General features: G+C 43.8%; 1 protein-coding gene across 1 annotated transcript in view; it reads left to right on the top strand.

The window, feature by feature from the left end:
* SMAD6 (SMAD family member 6) overlaps positions 1-25,768 on the top strand; it is a 104,901-nt gene that overhangs the window by 31,494 nt on the left and 47,639 nt on the right. Inside the window, exon 2 of the mRNA XM_073568905.1 lies at positions 10,556-10,612. Within this exon, the coding sequence (XP_073425006.1) occupies positions 10,556-10,612 (57 nt within the window). The remainder of the gene's footprint in view (positions 1-10,555; positions 10,613-25,768) is intronic.

Consider the following 25,768-nt stretch of genomic DNA (forward strand, 5'->3'; position numbering starts at 1 on the left):
GAGACTACACTTTTTGCTACATTCCCACGTTGAGCTTTTGGTGCATTTTTGACGTTGAGTTTTTTATGCAACAAAAACGCAGCGTCTTTCAGTTCCGTCTAAGTTGATGGGATTTCTAGAAATCTCCTGTCCACTTTGCTTCGTTTTAACGCTGCCTAAACCGACCTGCGGTGCGTTTTTCAAATACACAGCTTGTCCATTTCTCTTGAGGGTATTGTTTTTCTATGCAGGTTTTCCATAGCGGAAACTCATCAAAAATGCATGTAATCCGCACCAAAGTATGTCAAGAAAGGTTTGTCAAAGAAAAAAATCAAGGAAGTTTTAAAAGCAAAGCGGCTTTGTTAGCACCATCACATACCAAACAGACAAAAACGCATTTAACCTAATTTAAATAGGTGCAGAAATGGTGCGGAAAATCTGCAACTTCAAAAAAAATGCACCAAGAGCTCATTGTGGGAACGTAGCCTTCAGGTCAGGGACACCCAGTAAGAGGTTTTCTGTGAAGTGGTGTTGGGCTTCATACTGTCTGCTCAGAATTTTAAATTAACCCCTTCACCCCCAAGGGTGGTTTGCACGTTCATGACCGGGCCAATTTTTACAATTCTGACCACTTTCCCTTTATGAGGTCATAACTCTGGAACGCTTCCATGGATCCCGGTGATTCTGACATTGTTTTCTCTTGACATATTGCACTTCATGTTAGTGGTAAAATTTCATTCAAATAACTTGCGTTTATTTGAGACATAAATGGAAATTTGGCAAAAATTTTGAAAATTTCACAATTTTCCAACTTTGAATTTTTATGCCCTTAAATCACAGAGATACGGCACACAAAAAATTTGATAAGTAACATTTCCCACATGTTTACTTTACATCAGCACAATTTTGGAACCAAAATTTTTTTTTTTGTTAGGAAGTTATAAGGGTTAAAAATTGACCAGCGATTTCTCATTTTTGCAACACCATTTTATTTTTACGGACCACATCACATTTGAAGCCACTTTGAGGGGTCTACATGATAGAAAATACCCAAAAGTGACACCATTCTAAAAACTGCACCCCTTAAGGTGCTCAAAACCACATTCAAAAAGTTTATTAACCCTTTAGGTGCGTCACTGGAATTCTTTGAATATTTAAAAAAAAAAAAATGAACATCTAACTTTGTTTCTCAAAAATACTTCAGGTTCAATTTTTTTTATTTTACCAAGGGTAACAGGAGAAATTGGACTGCAAAAGTTATTGTGCAATTTGTCCTGAGTACACTGATACCTGATATGTGGGGGGGGAACCACTGTTTCGGCGCATGGCAGAGCTCAGAAGGGAAGGAGCGCCGTTTGACTTTTTCAATGCAAAATTGGCTGGAATTCAGATCGGACGCCATGTCAGGTTTGGAGAGCCCCTGATGTGCCTAAACAGTGGAAACCCCCAACAAGTGACCCCATTTTGGAAACTAGACCCCCCCCCCCCAGGAACTTATCTAGATATGTGGTGAGAACTTTGAACCCACAAGGGCTTCACAGAAGTTTATTAAAAAAAAAAAAATAAAAAAAAAAATGATCTTTTCACCCCCAATTTTTATTTTCCCAAGGGTAACAGGACCCTAAAAGTTATTGTGTAATTTGTCCTGAGTACGCTGATACCCCACATGTGGGGGTAAACCACTATTTGGGCACATGGCAGAGCTCGGAAGGGAAGCAGCGCCATTTGACGTTTTTGGCTGGAATTGAGATCGGACACTGTCGCGATTGGAAAACCCCTGATGTACCAAAACAGTGGAAACCCCCACAAATGACACCATTTTGGAGACTAGACCCCCCCCCCCCCAAGGAACTTATCTAGATGTGTGGTGAGTGCTTCACAGAAGTTTATAACGCCCGGGCGTGAAAATAAAAAATTTGTATTTTTTCCACAAACATGATCTTTTAGTCACCAATTTTTTTTTTTATTTTCCCAAGGGTACCAGGAGAAATTGGACCCCAAAAGTTGTCCAATTTGTCCTGAGTACGCTGACACCTCATATGTGGGAGAAAACTATTGTATGGGCACACGTCGGGGCTCGGAAGGGAAGTAGTGACGTTTTGGAATGCAGACTTTGATGGAATGGTCTGCGGGTGTCGTGCATTTGGAGAGCCCCTGATGTACCTAAGCTATTGAAACTCCCCACAAGTGTCCCCATTTTGGACACTAGACCCCCACGGAACTTATCTAGATGTGTGGTGAGCACTTTGAACCCCCAAGGGCTTCACAGAAGTTTATAACGCCCGGGCGTGAAAATAAAAAAATCATTTTTTTCCACAAAAATGATATTTTTGCCCCCAATTTTTTTATTTTCCTAAGGGTAACAGGAGAAATTGGACCCCAAAAGTTGTTCTGCAATTTGTCCTGAGTAGGCTGATACCCCATATGTGGGGTAAAACACTGTTTGGGCGCATGGCAGAGCTTGGAAGGGAAGGAGCACCATTTGACTTTTTTAACTCAGAATTGGCTGGAATTGAGATCAGACACCATGTTGCATTTGGAAGAGCCCCTGATGTGCCCAAACAGTGGAAACCCCCCAATTCTAACTCCAACCCTAACCCCAACACACCCCTAATCTCAGCCCTAGCCCTGGCCCTAACCCTAGCCCTAAACCTAATGGGAAAATGGAAATAAATACATTTTCTTTTAATTTTATTATTTTTCCCTTACTAGGGGGGTGATAACGGGGGGTTTGATTTACTATTTATGGCGGTTTTTATGTTTGGCAGCTGTCATACGCTAAAAGACGCTTTTTATTGTAATAATAGTTTTTGCATCACCACATTGAGAGCTATAGTTTTTCCGTATTTTGACCCACCAAGTCATGTTGGGTCTTTTTTTTTTTTTGCGGGACGATTTGACGTTTTTATTGGTTCCATTTTTGGGCACGTGACATTTTTTGGTCGCTTTTTATTCCGATTTTTGGGACGCAGAATGAACAAAAACCAGCGTTTCATGAATTTATTTTGGGAGGGTGCGTTTACACCGTTCCGCATGCGGTAAAATTGATAAAGCGGTTTTATTCTTCGGGTCAGTACGGTTACAGCGATACCTCATTTAGGTTGTTTTTTTATGTTTTGTCGGTTTTATGCATTGAAAACTATTTTTATATAAAAAATAATTATTTTTGCATCGCTTTATTCTGCGAGCTATAACTTTATTTTTTCGCTGATGACGCTGTGTGGTGGCTCGTTTTTTGCGGGACAAGATGACGTTTTCAGCGGTACCATGGATATTTATATGCGTCTTTTTGATCGCACGTTATTGCACTTTTTATTTGGCGGTATGATAATAAATCATTATTTTTTGCTTCATTTTTTATTTTTTAAGGAGTTCACTAAAGGGGTTAACTAATGGGACAGTTTTTTATAGGGCGGGTCGTTACGGACACAGCGATACCTAATGTGTAGTTTTATTTATTTTTTTTGTGTGCGTTTTCTCAGGGTAGCATTCCCATGATAAGTATTTAGTGAGTCTTTGATGTTGTACATTTTCTGCAGCGTTTCTGTACTCATTACTTTTTTGAGTGAGGTTTTTTCTCTTTAACATGCGGTTTTATTGCGTTTTTGATGCAGCAGTCTTTAACTTTTTTTTTTTTTTTCCCTCGGTATTTGGCGTAGACACTACTTTTGATAGCCATATGTGGATTATATGCATTTTTAGTGTTTTCCACAGCGGAATCTAAGGTATATAATTTCTCCTTGTGGAGAATAATGACATGCCAAGGTGAGGAGACTTTAACCAGGGCTGTGGAGTCTGTAAGCCAAACCCCCGACTCCTCAATTTCCATGACACCGAATCCACCAAAATGGGCTCAGACTCCATCTCTGAAACCCCAACTCCGACTCCAGTGCCCTGCTTTTAACGCACTTGAGACACATGCATTTTTTTATCTGCGGATTTTCTGGATTAATGCAAGTCTCATATTTTGTGCATCATGTGTAATTCAGCATATAAAACTCAGTGTACAGTGTAGTTATGTAAACTAGAAGCTTGGGCTGATAAATGGCAAATGAGCTTTAATGGGGATAAATGTAAGGTCGTGCACTTGGGTAGAACGAACAAGATGTATAATTATGTGCTTAATTGTAAAACACTGGGCAAAACTGTCACTGAAAAAGACCTGGGTGTATGGGTGGACGACAAACTCACATTTAGTGGCCAGTGTCAGGCAGCTGCTGCAAAGGCAAGTAAAATAATGAGATGCATTAAAAGAGGCATAGATGCTCATGAGGAAAACATAATTTTACCTCTATATAAGTCACTAGTGCGACCACACTTAGAATACTGTGTACAGTTCTGGCCTCCGGTGTATAAGAAAGACGTAACTGAACTGGAGCGGGTGCAGAGAAGAGCGACCAAGGTTATTAGAGAACTGGGGGGTCTGCAATACCAAGATAGGTTATTACACTTGGGGCTATTTAGTTTGGAGAATCGAAGGCTTAGGGGTGATCTTATTACAATGTATAAATATATGCGGGGACAGTACAAAGACCTTTCTAATGATCTTTTTACTCTTAGACCTGTGACGGGGACAAGGGGGCATCCTCTACGTCTGGAGGAAAGAAGGTTTAAGCATACTCACAGACGCGGATTCTTTACTGTAAGAGCAGTGAGACTATGGAACTCTCTGCCATATGATGTTGTAATGAGTGATTCCCTACTAAAATTTAAGAAGGGACTGGATGCCTTTCTTGAAAAGTATAATATTACAGGGTATATATACTACAGGGTGGGCCATTTATATGGATACACCTAAGTAACATGGGAATGGTGACCGTTTTCTTGTGTATGGTGTCTTGCATTGAAATCTTCTGCGATGACCCGTGTACTGCGTTCATGAGACATCAACACAATTTCTATCCGCTCCTCACATATTAACCTCTGCGACATGTCAATGGCTGTAAACAAAGAGAAACTTGTAAATAACTCATGAAGAATGAAGTTATGTTAAAACCAAGCACACCATTGTTTTTCTTGTGACATTCTCAATATGTTTGATGTGTCACCTGACCCTCTTCCCATTGGAAAAAAAATAGTTGGATCCAAAATGGCCGCCATGGTCACCACCCATCTTGAAAAGTTTTCTCCCTCGCATATACTAATTTGCCACAAACAGGAAATTGATATCACCAACCATTCCCATTTTATTTAGGTGTATCCATACAAATGGCCCACGCTGTAGATTCCTTGATTGATCCAGGGAGCTAGTCTGGAGGAACTGATTGCAGTCTCCACTCGCATTGACCTCTGGTTTACGGAGCGCGGGCTGGAGCGTGCACAATCCAGACGTAGGGTTAATTTGGCTCCCACCTTCACCGAGCCGCTAAGAGATTCCGCACTGGAGCTCTCATCCTCCGAACCTATGGAGGTGTCTCGCACCAGCCCCAAGCCACGTCTCCCTTCAACCTTAATAACTATGTTACTATATTGCGGCTCTTTTAATATTCTCCGCAGGTCAGTTTACGCCACGTATGTAAAAAAAAAAAAAAAAAAAAAGCACAGCTGGCATGACATTTCTGTAAATCCCATCCACTTTGCTGGAACGGTAAGATTCTGTTATTTGCACATACAAGCTCGTCATTGGCCAATTGGTACTTCTGATTTAGTGTGCGACCGTTTCTGCTAAATGTGTTTACTGAATGTAATGAGTAGGTCACTTTGTTGGGATCAGTTTTTACTGAAACATTAGAGTTGTTGATTAGTAGATCAGTTGAGATTAGTAAAGTTTGAGGGGGTTTTTTTCCCCCCAGAAATAGATTTGACCATTGCCTATGAATGGCATTACACCTCCGTTCCAATCAAGAAAGTTGGGAAGAACTGGGAAACTGGTCACAACTAGTGATGAATGAACGTGTTCGGATAAGGATAGCAAATGGGCAATCCCTGCATGTGTTGCGGTTGTCTTAACAGCTGTGAGGCATGCAGAATCGGAGACTCGAACATATTATTCGAGCATGCCGAAGACCTCACTAGTCACAGCCAATAAACAAGAGTGGAGTTGTTCCTGGAAAATAAGCTGCTTTTGGTTTTTATACATGTTGTGATCAGTTATTGGTGTGCGACATCCTCATGTCTGCCCCTGCACGATGCTTGTCATGTGGAGGGCTGTGGAGTCGGAGCCCGTTTTGGTGGAGTTGGCGTCATGGAAATTGAGGAGTCGGAGATTTGGCTTACCAACTCCACAGCCCTGGTCATGCGGCATCTGAGGCACATTGTCCGGGTGTGGGCACACCGCAGACCGATTGCCTTTATTTGGATCTGTAAAATGTATAATATGGTTGTGTGCACGAGTTCCAGGAATGTGCTTTTCGTTGGTCTTTGCCATCGTCACACTTCCTGCTTGGTTATCATGGCGTTAGATGACATTATAGGGTTCATGGTACACAATTTCTATTTACAGTTAAGTCCATATATATTTGGACAGAGACAACAATTTCTAATTTTGGTTCTAGACTACTTTCAACAGCCCCCCCCCCCCATTCCTTACAGTCTGCATTAATACATGAACCAACTTGCACGTCATTAAACACAAGGGACAGTTGTCCAAGAAGTCCGCTTACAGTTTAGAAAACAGGAAATCCCACCATTAAAGCTTCAGTTATCGCCATGAAAACTCAATGTACAGTTAGGTCCATATATATTTGGACAGACAACATTTTTCTGATTTTGGTTCTAGACATTACCACAATGAATTTTAAACAAAACAATTCAGATGCAGTTGAAGTTCAGACTTTCAGCTTTCATTTGAGGCTATCCACATTAACATTAGATGAAGGGTTTAGGAGTTTCAGCTCCTTAACATGTGCCACCCTGGACAGATGAAATAATTGTAAATAAAATGTTCATTTCTAGTACTTGGTTGAAAACCCTTTGTTGGCAATGACTGCCTGAAGTCTTGAACTCATGGACATCACCAGACGCTGTGTTTCCTCCTTTTTGATGCTCTGCCAGGCCTTCACTGTGGTGGTTTTCAGTTGCTGTCTGTTTGTCGGCCTTTCTGTCTGAAGTTTAGTCTTTAACAAGTGAAATGCATGCTCAATTGGGTTGAGATCAGGTGACTGACTTGGCCATTCAAGAATATTCCACTTCTTTGCTTTAATAAACTCCTGGGTTGCTTTGGCTTTATGTTTTGGGTCATTGTCCATCTGTAGTATAAAACGACGACCAATCAGTTTGGCTGCATTTGGCTGGATCTGAGCACACAGTATGGCTCTGAATACCTCAGTATTCATTCGGCTGCTTCTGTCCTGTGTCACATCATCAATAAACACTAGTGACCCAGTGCCACTGGCAGCCATGCACTCCCAAGCCATCACACTGCCTCCGCCGTGTTTTACAGATGATGTGGTATGCTTTGGATCATGAGCTGTACCACGCCTTCGCCATACTTTTCTCTTTCCATCATTCTGGTAGAGGTTGATCTTGGTTTCATCTGTACAAAGAATGTTCTTCCAGAACTGTGCTGGCTTTTTTAAATGTTTTTTTTTAGCAAAGTCCAGTCTAGCCTTTTGATTCTTGATGCTTATGAGTGGCTTGCACCGTGCAGTGAACCCTCTGTATTTACTTTCATGCAGTCTTCTCTTTATGGTAGATTTGGATATTGATACGCCTACCTCCTGGAGAGTGTTGTTCACTTGGTTGGCTGTTGTGAAGGGGTTTCTCTTCACCATGGAGATTATTCTGCCATCATCCACCACTGTTGTCTTCCGTGGGCGCCCAGGTCTTTTTGCATTGATGAGTTCGCCAGTGCTTTCTTTCTTTCTTTCTTTCTTTCTTTCTTTCTTTCTTCCAAACTGTAGATTTTGCCACTCCTAATGTTGTAGCAATTTCTCGGATGGGTTTTTTCTGTTTTTGCAGTTTAAGGATGGCTTGTTTCACCTGCATGGAGAGCTCCTTTGACCGCATGTTTCCTTCACAGCAAAACCTTCCAAATGCAAGCACCACACCTCAAATCAACTCCAGGTCTTTTATCTGCTTAATTGAGAGACATAACGAAGGGATTGCCCACACCTGTCCATGAAATAGCCTTGGAGTCAATTGTCCAATTACTTTTGGTTCTCTTTTAAAAACAGGGTGGCACATGTTAAGGAGCTGAAACTCCTAAACCCTTCATCCAATGTTAATGTGGATAGCCTCAAATGAAAGCTGAAAGTCTGAACTTCAACTGCATCTGAATTATATTGTTTAAAATTCATTGTGGTAATGTCTAGAACCAAAATCAGAAAAATGTTGTCTCTGTCCAAATATATATGGACCTAACTGTACATTGAGTTTTCGCGACGATAAGTGAAGCTTTAATGGTGGGATTTCCTGTTTTCTAAACTGTAAGCGGACTTCTTGGACAACTGTCCCTTGTGTTTAATGACGTGCATGTTGGTTCATGTATTAATGCAGACTGTAAAGGATGGGGGGCTGTAGAAAGTGGAATTAGCGGCTGCTGCTGACTGCAGACAGTGAGATGAAGCCATTCTTCTCTGTAATGGTTTTATGAGGTCGAGTCCTCTCTAATGGGGAGTAGAGGAGTCCAGGAATCAGGGAGTTTGAAGTTTATTTGGTCTGGCTGCTTTCTCTTTGAAATCAGATCACTCTCAGGGCTGCTTTCCTGAGGAGGTCCCTCTGCTGTTGAGGAGTAGGAGTGGTGATAGTACAGAGTTTGCTTTTTTGCTGGCGCCAGAATGACTGTTTATCTGGAGATCTCGCCAATTACAGCTGCTTTCTTAAAGCTGCAGTCACCACTGCCCCCTTCCCTCCCCTCCTGCTCTCATTCAGCCACTCCGTCCTAGGAAATGGCATCTCCTCTCTTTCAGAGGGAAAAAAAAAAAACTTCTACCCTGTAATGAGCTGGAGGAGACAGACCAAACCCTGCCCCCATTCTCCTCACTCTTGTGTTTTTCCTTCATACAGGTCATTCTATCTCTTCTGCATTTTATAAAGCTTTGATTTTCCAATTCATAAGAATAAATCTCACATAATGGCCGCCATCTCTGGGATTTTTGTACATCTATATTGGTCAGCGACAACTGTGAAATGGTGCTGACACAAAAAAAGTGGCCTCTGCGTTGTCCTATTTGGGCGGCGTTGGGTCATTCGTAATAGTGCAGGGGACCGATTGTGGCTCTGGGCGAATGACAATATTTTAAAGGTGTTGTCCATTAGTCAGACAACACAACAGTCTTCTCAAAGGGAATCGGTAGGCAGGATTTCACACCCCTATCTATATATTCATGTAGCTCGTTCAAAGACAAGTCCAGCAATACCTTTACATGGTCAATCTGTTCCTCAGTTACTGAAAATTTTGTGTTTTGTATAGATCTAAGGCTAAAAACCTGAAGCCTTTGTCACTCCAGCTCTATTCCCCGTCCAGCGCCGCATCCTGCTTGACTGACCTCTCCTTTGCCTGGAATCACACAGCATAGATATTGTCCGTTAAGCAGGAGGGGGTGGAATGGTGGAGGGTTCAGATCTACACTAGTCCTTCAACCTCATTTGCATATTAATTAAAACATTGCTCAGTAACGGAGTAACGGACTGGTCATATAAAGGAATTGCTGGACTTGTCTATGAAAGATCTATGTGCACATATAAATAGGTAGGGGAGATCCTGCTGACAAATTCACTTTAATTCTCACTTCGCCAGTGTATAAGAAAAATAAGATATTCGCCACCACGCACACATGCTGTTCCAGTGATGTTGGCACCAGGTTTCCCAGTGCTCACTTGACATTGTTGTGCCACGTGAACACTGTAGCCAATTGGAGGGAAGCTTCGTTCACACTTCCTATGGAGAAAATTCAGACATCAGAGGGATATGTGATAACTACAGCTTCTTAGCTGTTGCTGGTTGCCATTGGTGCTTACGTGACATAACAATGTCATGCGAGCCCTGGGACACCTAATGCCAGTACAGGAGGTGAGTATCTTGTTATTTTTCTTAGTGGGAGGAGTGGGGTTATTAGTTGTAATAGTGAACATCCCATTTTAATTTCTTTAAAATTCATGTGCTGACAATTTTAAATCGGGTTTCAAGTGCTAAATATGTGATTCTTCGGATTTTGTATTAGTCAATGCCGGATGAATAGACCTGAGTAGTCTCGACAGTTTGCAATTTGTTACCATGTTTTCAGTTAGCCATTAAAAGGTATCAACCACTGAGGACTCTCAATTCTAAATATTTTTCTAAGTGCTAATATATCAATTCAATCGGTGCTCCTTTTCATGACATTAACAAGTTTTTATACAAATATTCAGTGTCAATGATAGGAGCCACTTATTTTAAATATAAAGGGCCCGTGCTGATGGCAATCGGTGACTGATTTTTTTTTTTTTTTTTATATCTGTTCTGGTCATTGCATGCTAGCCATCTTGATCATGGTGCACACCTGCCACCGGACCTGACCGTTTAGTGTCAACATGGCATAGCTGCAATAAAAATGATGAACTTCAGAATTTTATTGCATGGCAAAGGTGTTTTTTTTTTTTTTTTTTTTTGTGTGCGTCTCTTAAAATTTGACGTTTTGTTTCTCTTCCTTTTCAGAATCTCCTCCACCTCCATATTCGCGACTGTCTCCAAAATTTGAGCAAAAACCTCTGGGTAAGTGTGCGCAACTTAATCGTGGTTCTTTTGTCGTCTTCTATGGTCTCTGGTCATTAATGTTGGTGCTTAGATCAGGGCTTTAGAAAATGAATGTACATTACACAGGGTTGGAATTGTACAATAGCGATTGTGGAAACCATTGTAAATGTCCCTGCTATGATGGGTGGGACAATATGGGCTCGTGTGTTTGCTTATAAGTGTGCATGAATTTCCTTAGTACAAAGCCGTGTTCACATTTCCGTCATTAACGGTCTGATTACTGTCTGTGATGTTTGGATGAGCTGCGGCTCTGATGACCCGAACTCGGTAGCCTCTTACAGTATATGTGCCTAGCTCGGGTCTAGAGGCCAACATCTGATCTGGACATCACGGTCTGTATGCTGCTCACCGACAGTAATATACTGTGCTGACTTGAGAGGATCGCTTGGCACAATTCTGCTCCGTGGTCCAGGTCAGCGCTCTCTGTCCGTGAACAGGAGCTGTACAAATTTCCGTTCCCTTTGGGATCCACAGCTCAGCTTATGATTAGCCGGGTTGGCGAGTTGTCACTTGTGCGCCACACAGATCTCATGCTTGGCCGGCAACTCAAAAGCCTCTTCGGGGAACCGGGACGTTTAGGAAATGGTTTTGTATTTTTTTTTTATTTTTATTTTTTTATTTCTGCACATTCTTCATTTTAAAGAACATTTTCAATTTGTACTATGTAAAAATATTAAGGATAAACCCTCTTTTTTTTTTTTTTTTTTTTTTTTTTTTTTTTGTTTTTGATACAAATCTTCTCATTTCCATACTGCATGCATTGATATCTGTGCCATGATGTATGGGCCATACAAGCTGATAATGTAATGTACATGGTATCCCAACTGTCCCCCAATCCTTTAATTTCCCTTGCAGTGACTAAGGGTGTGCACACGTTGTGGATTCTGCTGCGGATTTTTCCGCGCAGAATCCGCAGGTCAAATGATCTGCCGTTTATCTGCAGATTTAGGCTATGTACACACGCTGCGGTTTTTGCTGCAGATCCGCTGCGGTTTTGGCCGCTGCAGATCTGGAGCAGTTCTGTAGACAGTGTACAGTAGTATGTACATCTATGTGATTTACAATCTGCTGTGCACATGCTGCGGATTTTTAACTGCGGAAAAGCTGCGGTTTTGAATCCGCAGAAAGAAATGACATGTCACTACTTTTCTGCGGATTCTGCTGCAGTTTACCATCTCCTCCATTGTAGAGGTGATAAACCGCAGGGGAAAACTGCAGGCCTATCTGCAGGTCATTTTACCTGCGGTTCCGCAGATACAAATCCGCAGACCAATCCGCAGCGTGTGCGCATAGCCTTACTGCGGTTTTCCCCTGCGTTTTGACACCTGTCATGGAGCAGGTGCCAAACCGCTACGGAATCTGCACAAAGAATTGACATGCTGCGGATTTAAATGCACAGCAAATCCGTGCGGAAAATTCCGCAACGTGTGCCCTGCTTTTTTTTTATTCACATAGACTAAAAGGGTATTATACAACACAGCAGAAACTGCTGTGAACCTGCAGGGCCGGATCCGCAGCAGAATCCGCAACGTGTGCACATACCCTTTTAGGCCTCTTTCACACATCAAGTTTTCGCCGTCAGGCGCGATCCGGCGCTTTTGACAGAAACCGGATCCGGCGAAATGCAATGCCGGATCCGGTTTCCCCCCATTGACTTGCATTTGCGCCGGATCGCGCCGGATGGCCATGCGTTTCATCCGGTTTTCGCCGGATCCGGCAATGTGTCGCGATCCGGCGTCTGGAAAAAACGGCTACTGTAACGTTTTTTGTCTCCGGCGAAAAAGCCGGACACGCCGGATCCGGCGCGTCCGGCTTTTTCACACAATGAAAGCCTATGAACGCCGCAATGCGCCGTATCCGGCGGCCGGATCCGGTTTTTTGGTCTGAGCATGCTCAGTAGCTCTGCCCACAAGACATATATAAAAGCAAGACAGTGGGACCCACAGCCACACCCAACATGCCACCCAAGAAAGCAACCAAGCGAAGCAGGAGAAGGCAGGAGACCACTGCAGCACCATCAGCACCACCACCACCCCAAATGGAGCAGCAAATGGAACATGCTGAGGAGGGGAGGCCAGCAGCAGATGAGAGACGGTAATTATCAAATCCCCCATTCCTCCAAACTAGGGCTATTGAATATCAAGATATTCATTGGCCCTTTGTTTCTCTTTATTCAACAGCCACCCAATAGATGCAGCAGCAGCAATGGCAGCAGCTGGAACACCACCCACAGGCATGGAGTGTGGCCACCAGGAAGACAGCACATCATCGTCTGGGAGCCCTCCCTCGCATCGTCAGCGTTTGACGGTAAGTTTTTATTTCCAAAATCCATCTTCTCTGTAATATATGTCTATTCATTGCCTTTTATTTCAAAACAGGATTCACAAGATGAAGAGGAGCTCCCAGAAGAAGAAGGAAGGGGTGGACAGACACCTGGAGTGGGCTCACAATTGGTAAGTTTTTTGCATCAAACGCAGAAACACAACATCACACTACACACAACACATAGAGAACAATGTTCTGCAGACCACACACAGCAAACAAATGCCTACATCCAAAGACATTACATTTTTTGTTTTCTTCTCTAGTCTTCCCAATCTGGTGCTCGGCCAAGAGGTCCTCGCAGTGCCTCCCAGGGTCGTCGGCGACAGCAACGCGGCGGTCACCAGCGTGTAAGTATAAATATTTTTGCTTTGTTTTTTTGCACTTTTTATTTCATTTCTTATGTGGAGGCTAATTATGTTATTTTTGTCTTTTTCTTTAACAGCCTTCACAGCGTGCTCCCGACTCTGACGGTGAGGATGGAGGACTCGATGTGGACCACCTCATCGATCTCGTCCGAGAAAGGGAGCCGCTCTGGAATATGGCTAACCGCCGCCACGCTGACCTTATCGTTACCCGACGACTCTGGGAGGAAATCTGTTCGCTCCTTGTGGGCCGCTGGGAGGACCTCGATGTTCGGGCCCAGATTACAGAGCGTAAGTATATACAGTACCGGTTGCTTGATGTAAACCAGTGTTTCCCGAACTCCAGTCCTCGTGGTCCCCACGGATCATGTGTTCAGGATTTCTATTTACTATGGAAATCCTGAAAACATGACCCCTGGGGACCATGAGGACTGGAGTTTGGGAAACACTGATGTTGTATACTAACCACTCCTTTCTCGTTTCAGGGAACAGAATTGTGAATCGGTGGCGGTCTGTGAGGGATCGTTTCAAGAAGGAGTTCAATAAAGAGATGCGGGCCCCGAGTGGATCTGGAGGACGCAGGAGCAAGTACAAGTACGCAGAAGCCCTGTCGTTCCTCCGGGAAACAATGGTCACCAGAAGGTAAATATTACACACCACATGTGAAAAAAAATGTTAGATGTAAATTTTTTTTTTCAGCCAGGGCCATACCATGTCAGTATTTTAATTGTTTTTTTTTCTCTTTATTCCACAGCACGGTGAGCAGCACTCGGGAGCCTGCACGATTGGACCCTTCTGAGGCGATCCATGAGGAGACCGGCACCGAGGGACACTTCGACCGCCCCGGTACATCTGCACCTTCCCAGCCTTACCACACATTCGACCCATCTGTCCCATCCACCAGCACAGGAGCATCGTGGCCGCCTACATTACATGAAGCTGCTGGTGAGGAGATCGCTTTCCCTTTACCCCACCCTTCTGCCCTGCGGGTACTGGGCGGCAGCGGCAGAGGGGTCAGGAAAAGACTTATGCGCCAGAGTTCTTGCATCTGAATGCATCTTTCCAGAACTGTCTAAAAGTCTTGTCAGAGCAAATCTCCGCAGGCTATCAGCAGATCAACTCCAGCATTCTGGAGGTGAAGACACTTCTGCAAACCATGCATTCAGAAGCAAGAACTTCGCCAAACCACACCTTTTTCAGGTCTGTTGTGGAGCGCATGGAAACGCTCTCTCCTGCCCAGCAGATGCATGTAATGCATTCATGCCACGCTGCTCTCCAGCAAGTTACCTCCCAACCTCCTCCTCCCACCACAGTAGTTCCTCCACCTGCACCCCCTCCAGCCACTTTCCATCCTCCCCTCCTATTACATCTGCACCCCCTCCAGCCACTTTCCATCCTCCCCTTCCTATTACATCTACACCCCCTCCAGCCACTTTCCATCCTCCACCTCCCCAGCACCATCCACCTCCCCAGCACCATCCACCTCCCCAGTACCTGCAACCTCCCCAGTACCTGCAACCTCCCCAGTACCTGCAACCTCCCCAGTACCAGACATCTCCCCACTTCCAGCAACCTGCCCCGTACCAGACATCTCCCCACTTCCAGCAACCTGCCCCGTACCAGACATCTCCCCACTTCCAGCAACCTGCCCCGTACCAAACTCCTTCCCCATACAACTTGCCATCAACATCATCTGCTCCTACAGTCCCTGCCCAACCCTCCACTCCACCACCCACCACCTCTTCTGCTTCCCACATGTCCACCCATTCTGTAGTTTTTTCCACACCTTCACCTCTAACTGTTCCTTCCCCACCACGATCCCAGTCCTCTCTCCACACTCCCAGTGTCGAAGTGTCCCGCAGCCCCTACAGCAGTATTTCCACCACACACTACACAGATTTATAATGTGTGTATTTAAATAAAAATGACCAGTTTTATGGTTTCAGTTTTATAGTTTCAAAGTTTTATTAAACAAGTTTATTAAAATTTTTAAAAAAGTTTACTAAAAAAACATTTTTCAATAAAAGTTAAATTATTTTACACTGGTTGTCTGTCATTTCTTTCTGCGGCGAAAAAGGTTAAATACAGGGTATTTAAAAGGTGAAATGGTATTCAAAACTAGGTATATAACTGTGGGTAAATTTTAGCTTTTTGCCACAGTTGTGTTCCTGGTTGTGTTTGAAGCAAAGTATTTCACCTAAAAAGTTGTGTTTATTGTTGGTGATTTCCTAACAATGTACACAACTTTTGTTAAAAGGTGAAATACTTTGCATAAAACACAACCAGGTACACACCTGTGGCCTAAAGCTAAAAATAGAGACCATGACAAGATTGCCAACCAAAGTTGGCTAAGGTATATACTGTTGGTACAGAAGGTACACAAGTTTGGTTGGGCACAAATCTTTCACACTCTGTCATCCTGCCAGTGTACTCTGCCTTGAGGTGACATAAAGTATAGTGCAAAATTGTCCCTCATTACTGAAACCGTCACAGAACTTCTAGTGGTAATGTCATGGTAATCTTGCAAGGTGGTTTCTTCAGAGGTGTCCTCAATGGAAATGGGTTCCTTGCAGATAACAAAATTGTGGAGTACCACGCACGCTTTGATCACCTCGTCCACAGTTTCTGTCTTGAGGTTAATCGCAGTCAATAGGACCCGCCATTTGGCTGTCAGAATACCAAAGGTACATTCAACCATTCTTCTTGCTCTTGTGAGGCGGTAATTAAAAATGCGTTTTGGTTTTGTCAATCCTCTGCTAGAGTACGGTTTCAAAAGGTGTTCTGACAGCTGGAAGGCTTCATCCCCTACACAGACAAATGGCATAGGTGGACCAGATGTTTGCGGCAGCGGTCTAGGTGGTGGGAACTGGAAGGTGTTTCCATACAGTTTATGCCCCATGTCAGACAGTTTGAAAACTTGAGAGTCATTGGAGCGGCCATAGGCCCCAATATCAACCGCAATAAATTTGTATTCCGCGTCAGCGATGGCCATGAGGACAATTGAAAAATATTTCTTGTAATTGAAATATTCCGATCCCGATCCAGCTGGCTTTACAATGCGGATATGTTTCCCGTCCACAGCGCCCAAGCAGTTTGGAAACTGACATATCTGTTGAAACTTGTCAGCAATTTCAATCCACCTCTCTGTTGTGGGCTCTGGTAAAAACTCTTCAGCTAAGGAGTCCCACAGTGCACGGCATGTGTACTTCACAATTCCAGATATGGTGTAAATCCCGAGTCTGTACTGGAAATGCAGTGACGAAAGGGATTCTCCAATTGCAAGAAATCTGTGGGGAATTAAAAAACAATAAATTAGTTTTAAATCACAGCATTACATACCAAAACTGACCTATAACACTTGGAGATGCAAACTACCACCAACAAGATTGCAGTGAAAGTGTGCTCTGATGCGAGCATATCCAATAAATGTGGCTTACCTTAAAGTCACCATCAGACGCTCTTTGGGTGAAACAGAGAAGCGGCAATAGGTGTCCGCTTTTCTTATGAGGTGTGCAATGCGCTCCACCAAGTAATCAAAATTCTCCATTTTCATCCTAACATATCCAAAAAATGTATCCGGGTTTCGTCGAAGGTCCATGCATAGTGTAGAATAGACCCCACGCGTCATTCTCTTGGCTGTGATGGGGTGGATCCACAAACGTCGTCTACGATGCCTGATGCGCTGCTGTCTCGCTCTCTCCTTCTCCAGAACAATCACCCTCAAACGATTCGCCTCCGCTGTAAAATCCGCCAAATTCTTCAAAATATTTCCAATGACAACATCCATCTTCGCCAGTAACTTGCTCTTCTCTCCAACCTGCACTTTCTCCTCTACAACCTGTCAAAGAAGGGCTGTAGGAACATGCTATATATAGTTTTTCAGTAGCCAATCCCGTTCGGAAGGCCACAAGGGTCAATTTTAAAAACCGGATCCGGCGTAATCCGTCGAAAAACGGATGAACCGGATGAGACGGATCCGGTTTTGTCTGTCAAGAAAGACGGATCCGGCAGAAAACCGGATCCGTCACATCCGGTTTTACGAAACATTTGCCGGATCCGGCGTTCCGGCACGACGCCGGATCGCGCCTGACGCCGAAAACCTGATGTGTGAAAGTAGCCTTAGTCTTCTCTAACCCCCTCTGTAACTATATAATTACATGTCATATGGTTACTTACCATTTTACCGCACTTAGAATTCTTTTTTCCTATTTGTCAGTCCTAGTAGTAAATTGGTGTCATTCAAAACTACAAATTAAAACTTGTCCTGGAAAAACAAGCCCCCATGTGATTTATATGTACTGACAAAGTTATGGTTCTTGGAAGAAGGATAAAAAAAACAAACTAAAGTTCTAAAAGAAAAAATAGTAAAATTGTCTGCTCATGAAGAGCTTAAGACATGCATGTTTAGGGCCCTAGTTGTTGTTCTATGACCAACACAAATGTTACACTAATCTACCGGTGGAATCTCTATGGGAGGCAACTTTTCCATTCGGAGAAAATGTTGGTTGTAGAAATTCCCAGGAAGCATAGCTAGACATGGCCCCATGTTTATTTAGTCAGTTGTAATGAGGTTGTCCATCTTGAACTTGTTCACCGGAGCTCTGTACCTTGGGTTGTGAGCAGGGCTGTGGAGTCGGTAAGCCAAACCTCCTGACTCCTCAATTTCCATGACTCTGACTCCACCAAATTGGTCTCCGACTCCACAGCCCTGCTGGTGAGGATGGAGGAGAGCCGTCCACTAGTGAATGTCTTATGTCGCCTAACGCTGCAGTCCCGATCTATCAACACAGTGACGTATTGTAGACAGAGCAGCCATAAGTAGTATTCTGTGAACCCCTCAGGTAACGAGGTCCATTTCTGATAATTTGCAAACATTGTTTATGGTATAGTCTAGTAATGGATATCCATGAGAATTATCTGCTGGCCTATCCACCAACAATATGTATCATCTGTGCGGCTGTCACATACTCGGGTGGAGATTGATCAGTCAGATTGCACTTTTGCTTCCAGTTATTATCCTACCTTACCATTGGACGTGTCAGTCAGGAGTGTATCTCGTATATTTTGAAGTTTATGGTCATTCTTTTTGTTATAGTATGCCTAGTAATTGTATCATGTACCATTTTTATAGATGGAACACTGAAAATAGTTGTATCTAGAATACAGGTGCATTTACACTGCGTGATCTAGCCCGTTAACAACCATTGACTGACTACATATAAGTTGACCAGCTCTTTTAATAACTCGACTACACAGACCAGTGGGAACACCAAACGGCGTCATTTTATTGTCTGCGTATTCCATGTTTACACGAAACAATGAGCTACCAATGTCAGTGATTTTTATGCCGGCATAATACATCCCATCACCCAATGTAAAGGCGGTAGGTTGACTGCACAAGCCGCTGAGCCCAGTGATTGACTCTAGCGGTGATGCACGCTGTTGTTGTGACGTTACCACTGCACCGAAAACACTGAGATGGGAGCAGCGGCAGGAAGACACCACGGGACCCTGGGAGGATGAGTAACCGCTGTGTTTGTTATGTTAGGTATTTACAGCATTTGGGGTCCACTTTCCTGAAAGTGGAAGACTCCTTTTAGATATTACCTCCCTTTTGCAGTCTCTTTGCATGGACCTGTGTTAATATTGAACGTTCTTGCCGGTGCACCACTATGGTGGCATTCACCCCTGCTAATCTCTTTTCATTGTAAATGAGCCGTGGATGTGGTCATGTGACACCGGATTCACACCAATACTCATTGCATTCAGCAGAGGCCCCTCCTGACGTGTTTTGAAGAGGTCTGACATCATGACAGGTTCTCTTTAAGAAGTACTTGGGCAGCTCTAACAATACTTGGGTGTACCTGTGAGGTTGGAACTGGCAGTAAGGCAAGCTGTGTATTCCTCATCGGGGGCACACTTGTAAAGGGCATGTCACACTAAGAGATATCGCTAGCAATATCGCTATAACTTGTGACTAGTGTTGAGCATTCCGATACCGCAAGTATCGGAATTCCGATACCGACATCCGATATTTTTTCAATATCGGATGTCGGTATCGGAATCGGAAGTTCAAAGTTGATTGACAGCCTGACGTCATCATGATGCGCGGTGTGTGCGCATCATGATGCGCCGTCATTTCGGGCCTTCCGGGGGTCTCTGCCGGCCTGCCGGTGGTCTGTGCAGGCTCCGGGGGGCTGTGCCGGCCTGCCGGTGGTCTGTGCAGGCTTCGGGGGTCTGTGCAGGCATCGTCCAATGGGACTACAAGTCCCATCGGGCGATGCCTGCTACCATGACAGTGATTGACACATTAGCCAATGATGGGACAGTAGTAGTCCCATCATCCGGCTAATGTGTTGAATGTAAAAAAAAATAAAAAAATTACATGCTACATACATACAACATGCATACTACATATATACTACATGTAACATACATACTACATATATACTACATGCAACATGCATACTACATGCATGCTACATACATGCTACATTCATACTACATATATACAACATACATACTACATATATACTACATGCATGCAACATGCATACTACATATATACTACATGTAACATACATACTACATACATGCTGCATGCTACATGCATGCTACATACATACGACATGCATGCTACATACATACGACATGCATGCTACATACATACGACATGCATGCTACATACATACGACATGCATGCTACATACATACGACATGCATGCTACATACATACGACATGCATGCGACATACGACATGCATGCTACATGCATGCTACATGCATGCTACATACAATACATTCATACAATACATACATAGACATAGAGTACATATAACATAGAGTAACATACTTACCAATACTTGTCACATTGTTCCCCGAAGCCATTGTCATGTACGGAATAAATATTAACATAACAAACCACAAAAATACTCACCCATGATCCGAAGCAGTCCACGAGTGTGTCCCACGACGATCTTGGGTAGAGAACTGCAGCATCAGCTGATGCTGCCGCTCTCTACGGGCTGCAGGAATCCAATGACGGAAGGTAGGTATCCTTCCGCACTGTATTCCTCCGCCACTTAAAAAAAAAAAAAAGTCCCTAGTCTCACTTTATGCCATTGCTGCGTGGGAAATTCCCACGCAGCAATGGCATAAAGTGAGACTAGGGACTTTTTTTTTTTAAGTGGCGGAGGAATACAGTGCGGAAGGATACCTACCTTCCGTCATTGGATTCCTGCAGCCCGTAGAGAGCGGCAGCATCAGCTGATGCTGCAGTTCTCTACCCAAGATCGTCGTGGGACACACTCGTGGACTGCTTCGGATCATGGGTGAGTATTTTTGTGGTTTGTTATGTTAATATTTATTCCGTACACGACACTGGCTTCGGGGAACAATGTGACAAGTATTGGTAAGTATGTTACTCTATGTCTATGTATGTATTGTATGAATGTATTGTATGTAGCATGCATGTAGTATGTATGTAGTATGTATGTAGCATGTATGTAGCATGCATGTAGTATGTAGTATGTAGCATGCATGTAGCATGCATGTAGCATGTAATTTTTTTTTTTTTTTTACATTCAACACATTAGCCGGATGATGGGACTACTACTGTCCCATCATTGGCCATTGGCTAATGTGTCAATCACTGTCATGGCAGCAGGCATCGCCCGATGGGACTTGTAGTCCCATCGGACGATGCCTGCACAGACCACCGGCAGGCCGGCACAGACCACCGGCAGGCCGGCACAGACCACCGGCAGGCCGGCACAGACCACCGGCAGGCCGGCACAGACCACCCGGCAGGCCGGCACAGACCACCCGGCAGGCCGGCACAGACCACCCGGCAGGCCGGCACAGACCCCCCGGCAGGCCGGCACAGCCCCCCCGGCAGGCCGTCACAGCCCCCCGGCAGGCCGGCACAGACCACCGGAGCCTGCACAGACCCCCTGGCAGGCCGGCACAGCCCCCCGAAAGGCCCGTACAGACCCCAGAGAGGCTGTACAAGGCAAAAATAGGGTTTTTCTTATTCCGATACCGGAAGTCCCATAGACTTGAATGGGACTTCCGGTATCGGAATCGGCGATACCGATACTTTTTTTTAAGATCGGCCGATCCATTCCGATCCGATACTTTGAAGTATCGGACGGTATCGCTCAACTCTACTTGTGACGTTATAGCGATATTGCTAGCGATATCTCTGTGTGTGATACTTACCTACGACCCGCTCCCCTGCTGGTTATTGCTGATCGCGCGAGAACGTTCAGGACTGTTTCTCGTCGTCAGCTTCCTGCGGCGCTTCCTGCTGTGAAGAGGAGCGACGCGTGGAGCCGGGCGGGAGGAGGCAGGATCGCCTGGTGTGACAGGTAAGTAGCGATCCCCGTCCCCAGCGATGTCGCTAGTGAGATCTGCCTATGTGGCAGCTCACTAGCGACCACTTAGCAATGTACCAGCGATCCTGACCGCGTCATATCGCTGGTCGGGATCGCTGGTACATCGCTAAGTGTGGCAGTACCTTTAGACCTCAGCTTCGAAGAAGACATTTTTATCTTATAAAGTGTTTTTTTTGGATTTCGATATGGATTTTAGGATGAATGCCATCCTATGTAATGCTATTCTGTTTGCATATTACATAATTATTTTCTCCAATGAAAAATCTGCATAGATGCATCCGAAGTGATCCTTGTGTTCGCTGTGTGCAGATGTTCCGGCTACCACACAGACATCTCTACATCACAGACTTTGAGTTGATCTCTTGCTACCGGAGGATGCAATATCTAGAAGTATAATCTAAACCGTTTTCCCTAATTAATTAGGCGGTATTCTTTTCCTAAACAGAGCGGTGAGAGTGCTTTCTTTACTCTCTTCAGCAAACAACTAATGCTCTATTGTAAACTGTGTCCATTTGACAAATGTCCAGCCTCCCAAAAGTCCGTATTTACTCCTTGTGTAAATATTATTTCCATTATTTCACTAAACTAATTACTCTGTCTCCATTAGCCAAACAAATCAGCCAGAGGAAGGATGGCTGCTGGACATGTAGCACACTGGGCAGTGAGAGGGGTATTGGGTTGGGGGGATGATCTCCATTACCGGCCATTATTCCAGTGCATTATTAGATAAATCCATCATATCTGGAAATGTTTTAGTGTTTGTCCAGATCTCATTTTACACCTAAGCTGTTGATCAGGACATTCATGTATGTTTGCATCCTTAAAATCAAAGTGTTAAATCCGCAGCATAAATTGACAATTCTGTGGATTGAAAATCCCACTCTGCAGGTCACTTCACACAACACTTTTTTTTTTTTCTGCATCATATGAACGAGACTTGGAGAATATGCAGCAGATTTCTGATGCAGTATTGCAAATTGTGAACATACCCTTAAAGGGAATCTGTCACCCATTTTTAGTGATCCCATGTAAAGATATAACCCAATTGTGCACCCAATAAGGATTCTATTAGGATTATTTGTTCCCCCCGACCCACACCTTTGATGCATAAATACCTTTTTTACCTGGGTGGAGATGTATGGAAATCGCCCCGGTCCGATGGGCGGGGCTTATTCGCCTTCTTCCCCCCTCCTCGGCTTGCTGAACGTAATCTTCCATCTGTGAATATCACAGATGCCGCAGTTTTCCATGCTTGCGCATTGAAAAGGCCTCCGGCGCTTGCGCAGTATGCTTTGCCCAACTGTGGGCGAAGCATATAATCGGTACTGCGCATGTGCTGGTATTTTTCAGTGCGGTCAATGCCCCGGAAGTGTGTCCTGCATGTGAAGACTTCCGGGGCATAGACCTCGCTGAAAAATACTTGCGGATGCGCAGTACCAATTTATATGTTGGGCAAAGCATACTGCGCAAGCATCGGAGGCCTTTTCAATGCACAAGCACGGAAAACTACGGCATCTGTGATATTCACAGATGAAGTTGCATTCAGCAAGCCGAGGAGGGGGGGGGGGGGGGAAGGCGAATAAGCCCTGCCCATCGGACCAGACCGCGGTGATTTCCATACATCTCCACCAAGATAAAAAAAGGTACGGTATTTATGCATCAAAGGTGCAGGGTCGAGGGGAATCAAAAGTCCTAATAGAATCACAATTGGGTGATATCTTTACATAATATCACCAAAATGGATGACAGATTCCCTTTAAGGCTGGGGCTACTTATGACTCTGGTCACAACACAGGTTGCAAGGCCAAAGATCGCTATGACCCGCTGCTACATACAGCATGGTGCTTTAGAATGGAGTTGTATTGTGACCCGTATTGCTGCGCTCATCTTTTGGTCATAGTACCCACAGGGCTGCGGAGTCGGTATAAAATGGGCCGACTCCGACTCCTAAAATATATAATAAATTGGGTACAGTAGTTCAATGCAGAATGTGCTGAATATTTTTCCATAGGAATTTGGGAAAGTTATGAAGTGTCCTATAAATGGCTATTGTATTCCTGATCTAAGGCTACATTCACACACAGCGTTTTTGCTGCGTTTTTTGAGGATATGGTTTTCAGCTGCAAAAGCAGATCAGCTTTTTAAAAAACCTCATCACCTGAAAAGTTTCTGAGCTCATAGATAATGTTCTCAATAGCAATAGCAGATTAGAAATCTGCTCTATCTATCCATTGGTGTTTCTCTGGAAAGAGAAAGTATTAGAAAATTAGTGATTGAAGAAGCCCTTAAACAAAAGTAAGATCTTAAAAAGACTCTCAAAAGGCGCTTCATGTTTCTTAAAATGGATGCCTGCACACGTCACAGAGTGAACTATTTTGCCATCAATGTTCGATGTTTGTGACAACAAAGAAATTGTTACCAAGACACTGGCAGTAAAAGATACTAAAGCTCATCACAGCAGCCAGTTTCTCCAGGCCTTAGTGGAAAAAGTTCTGCAAGATTACGAACTCAAAAAAGAACAGGTTCTTGCTATTGTAACGGACAATGCTTCAAACATAAGTACAATTACACTGATGAATGAGTGTAATGAACAACAGCTAGAGGAACATTTAGGATTCAGTATGTTTGAGATGGAAGGCCACAGTGCTGTTCATATAACTGAGAAACAAACAGATATTACGACAGAAGAACAGCAAAATTATACTGTAGAAATAGATGATCTTGTTGAAGCTGCTTCAAAAAACTTTCCTATTCATCACATGCGCTGTGTTGTGCACACGCTGCAGCTGGCAATAAGAGATAGTCTGCAAGAGGGACATGCTGGAAATCTGATTGGAAAAGTGAGGAAATTGGTTATTACCACCAGAACCCCTAAAATTGATTCCATCTTGAAGAGACGTGCAGGGAAAGGGGCAATTGTCGATCAAGCCACTTGGTGGGGCAGCACTTATTTAATGATTGAGCGATTGCTTGAACTAAAACCGTTTCTTATAGATATGGCGAACCCTCAGGTATCCCTAAATGAAGGTCAATGGACACAGGTGGCTGAATTGAAGGAATTGCTTAATCGCCCATTTACCAGTGACTAAAAAATAAGCTGAGGATTTAACTCCTGTTATTTTCATAAGGGAGTAGAAGAACTTGCTATTTTGCCTGTCCCAAAGAGGAGGTTTAATCGCGGATGGCATTTCTGCTTCAATGAAACGGAGTGAGACACAGCTATTGGAAAATTAACATTTTTCTGGCAGCCGTTTATGTGGACCCAAGTCATCGTATACTGCTTGATGATCAACAGCTTACTAAAGGAAAATAAGCTCTGACTGAGGTAGCAGTTAGGATGAGTGGCCTACAGGAGGACTGCCAGGCGCAAGAGGACTTGGGTCCTGACAGTGCTACTGCTGCCATATCTTCATCCTCATCAGATGAGGAGTTTGACTTTGACAAGTATTTGGATGACATGGAGCAGGCAAAGCGTTGCTGCAAGGAAAAATATTTCACTCCGTCTCCTATAGCAAGCAGATTAACCATATTTCAGCAAAATGTTTCACTTGCTCTCAAAGAAAAAGAAAAATTCAACCGTTCATCAAAACTGACAGTGCATACAATTCCTTTATACCCGGAAATTGTTAGAGATGTTGCCCATGTGGTTATTGCTTTGCCTCCAACCCAAGTTAATGTAGAGAGGTTGTTCTCTTGCCTTAAAATTATTAGGTCAGATTTTAGGTCATCTATGAAGGAGGATCTGATGGAGGCAATTCTATTTCTTAGAACAAATTCATAGACTGCACAAATGTTGTTTAGTAATATGTTTTTGTTGAAAACTGTTTTTTTTTCCACTTACATAGTTTATTGCATTGTGTGTGTGTGTGTGTGTGTATTGTGAGAATCATGTGGGAATAGTGGATGAGGGCAGGTATATCTCGCCCAGATTCCTTTCCTATGTGGCCTAGTCTGGTCAGTATCGCACCTGCTTGCTAATGAATAATGGGAGGTGGATATAAAAGGATGCAAGGTGGTTGTGTGAGTGTCTCA

Source organism: Dendrobates tinctorius, unplaced genomic scaffold, assembly GCF_039654945.1.
Source record: "Dendrobates tinctorius isolate UK_male_01 unplaced genomic scaffold, ASM3965494v1 ptg000022l, whole genome shotgun sequence".
NCBI classification, from domain to species: Eukaryota; Metazoa; Chordata; class Amphibia; order Anura; family Dendrobatidae; genus Dendrobates; species Dendrobates tinctorius.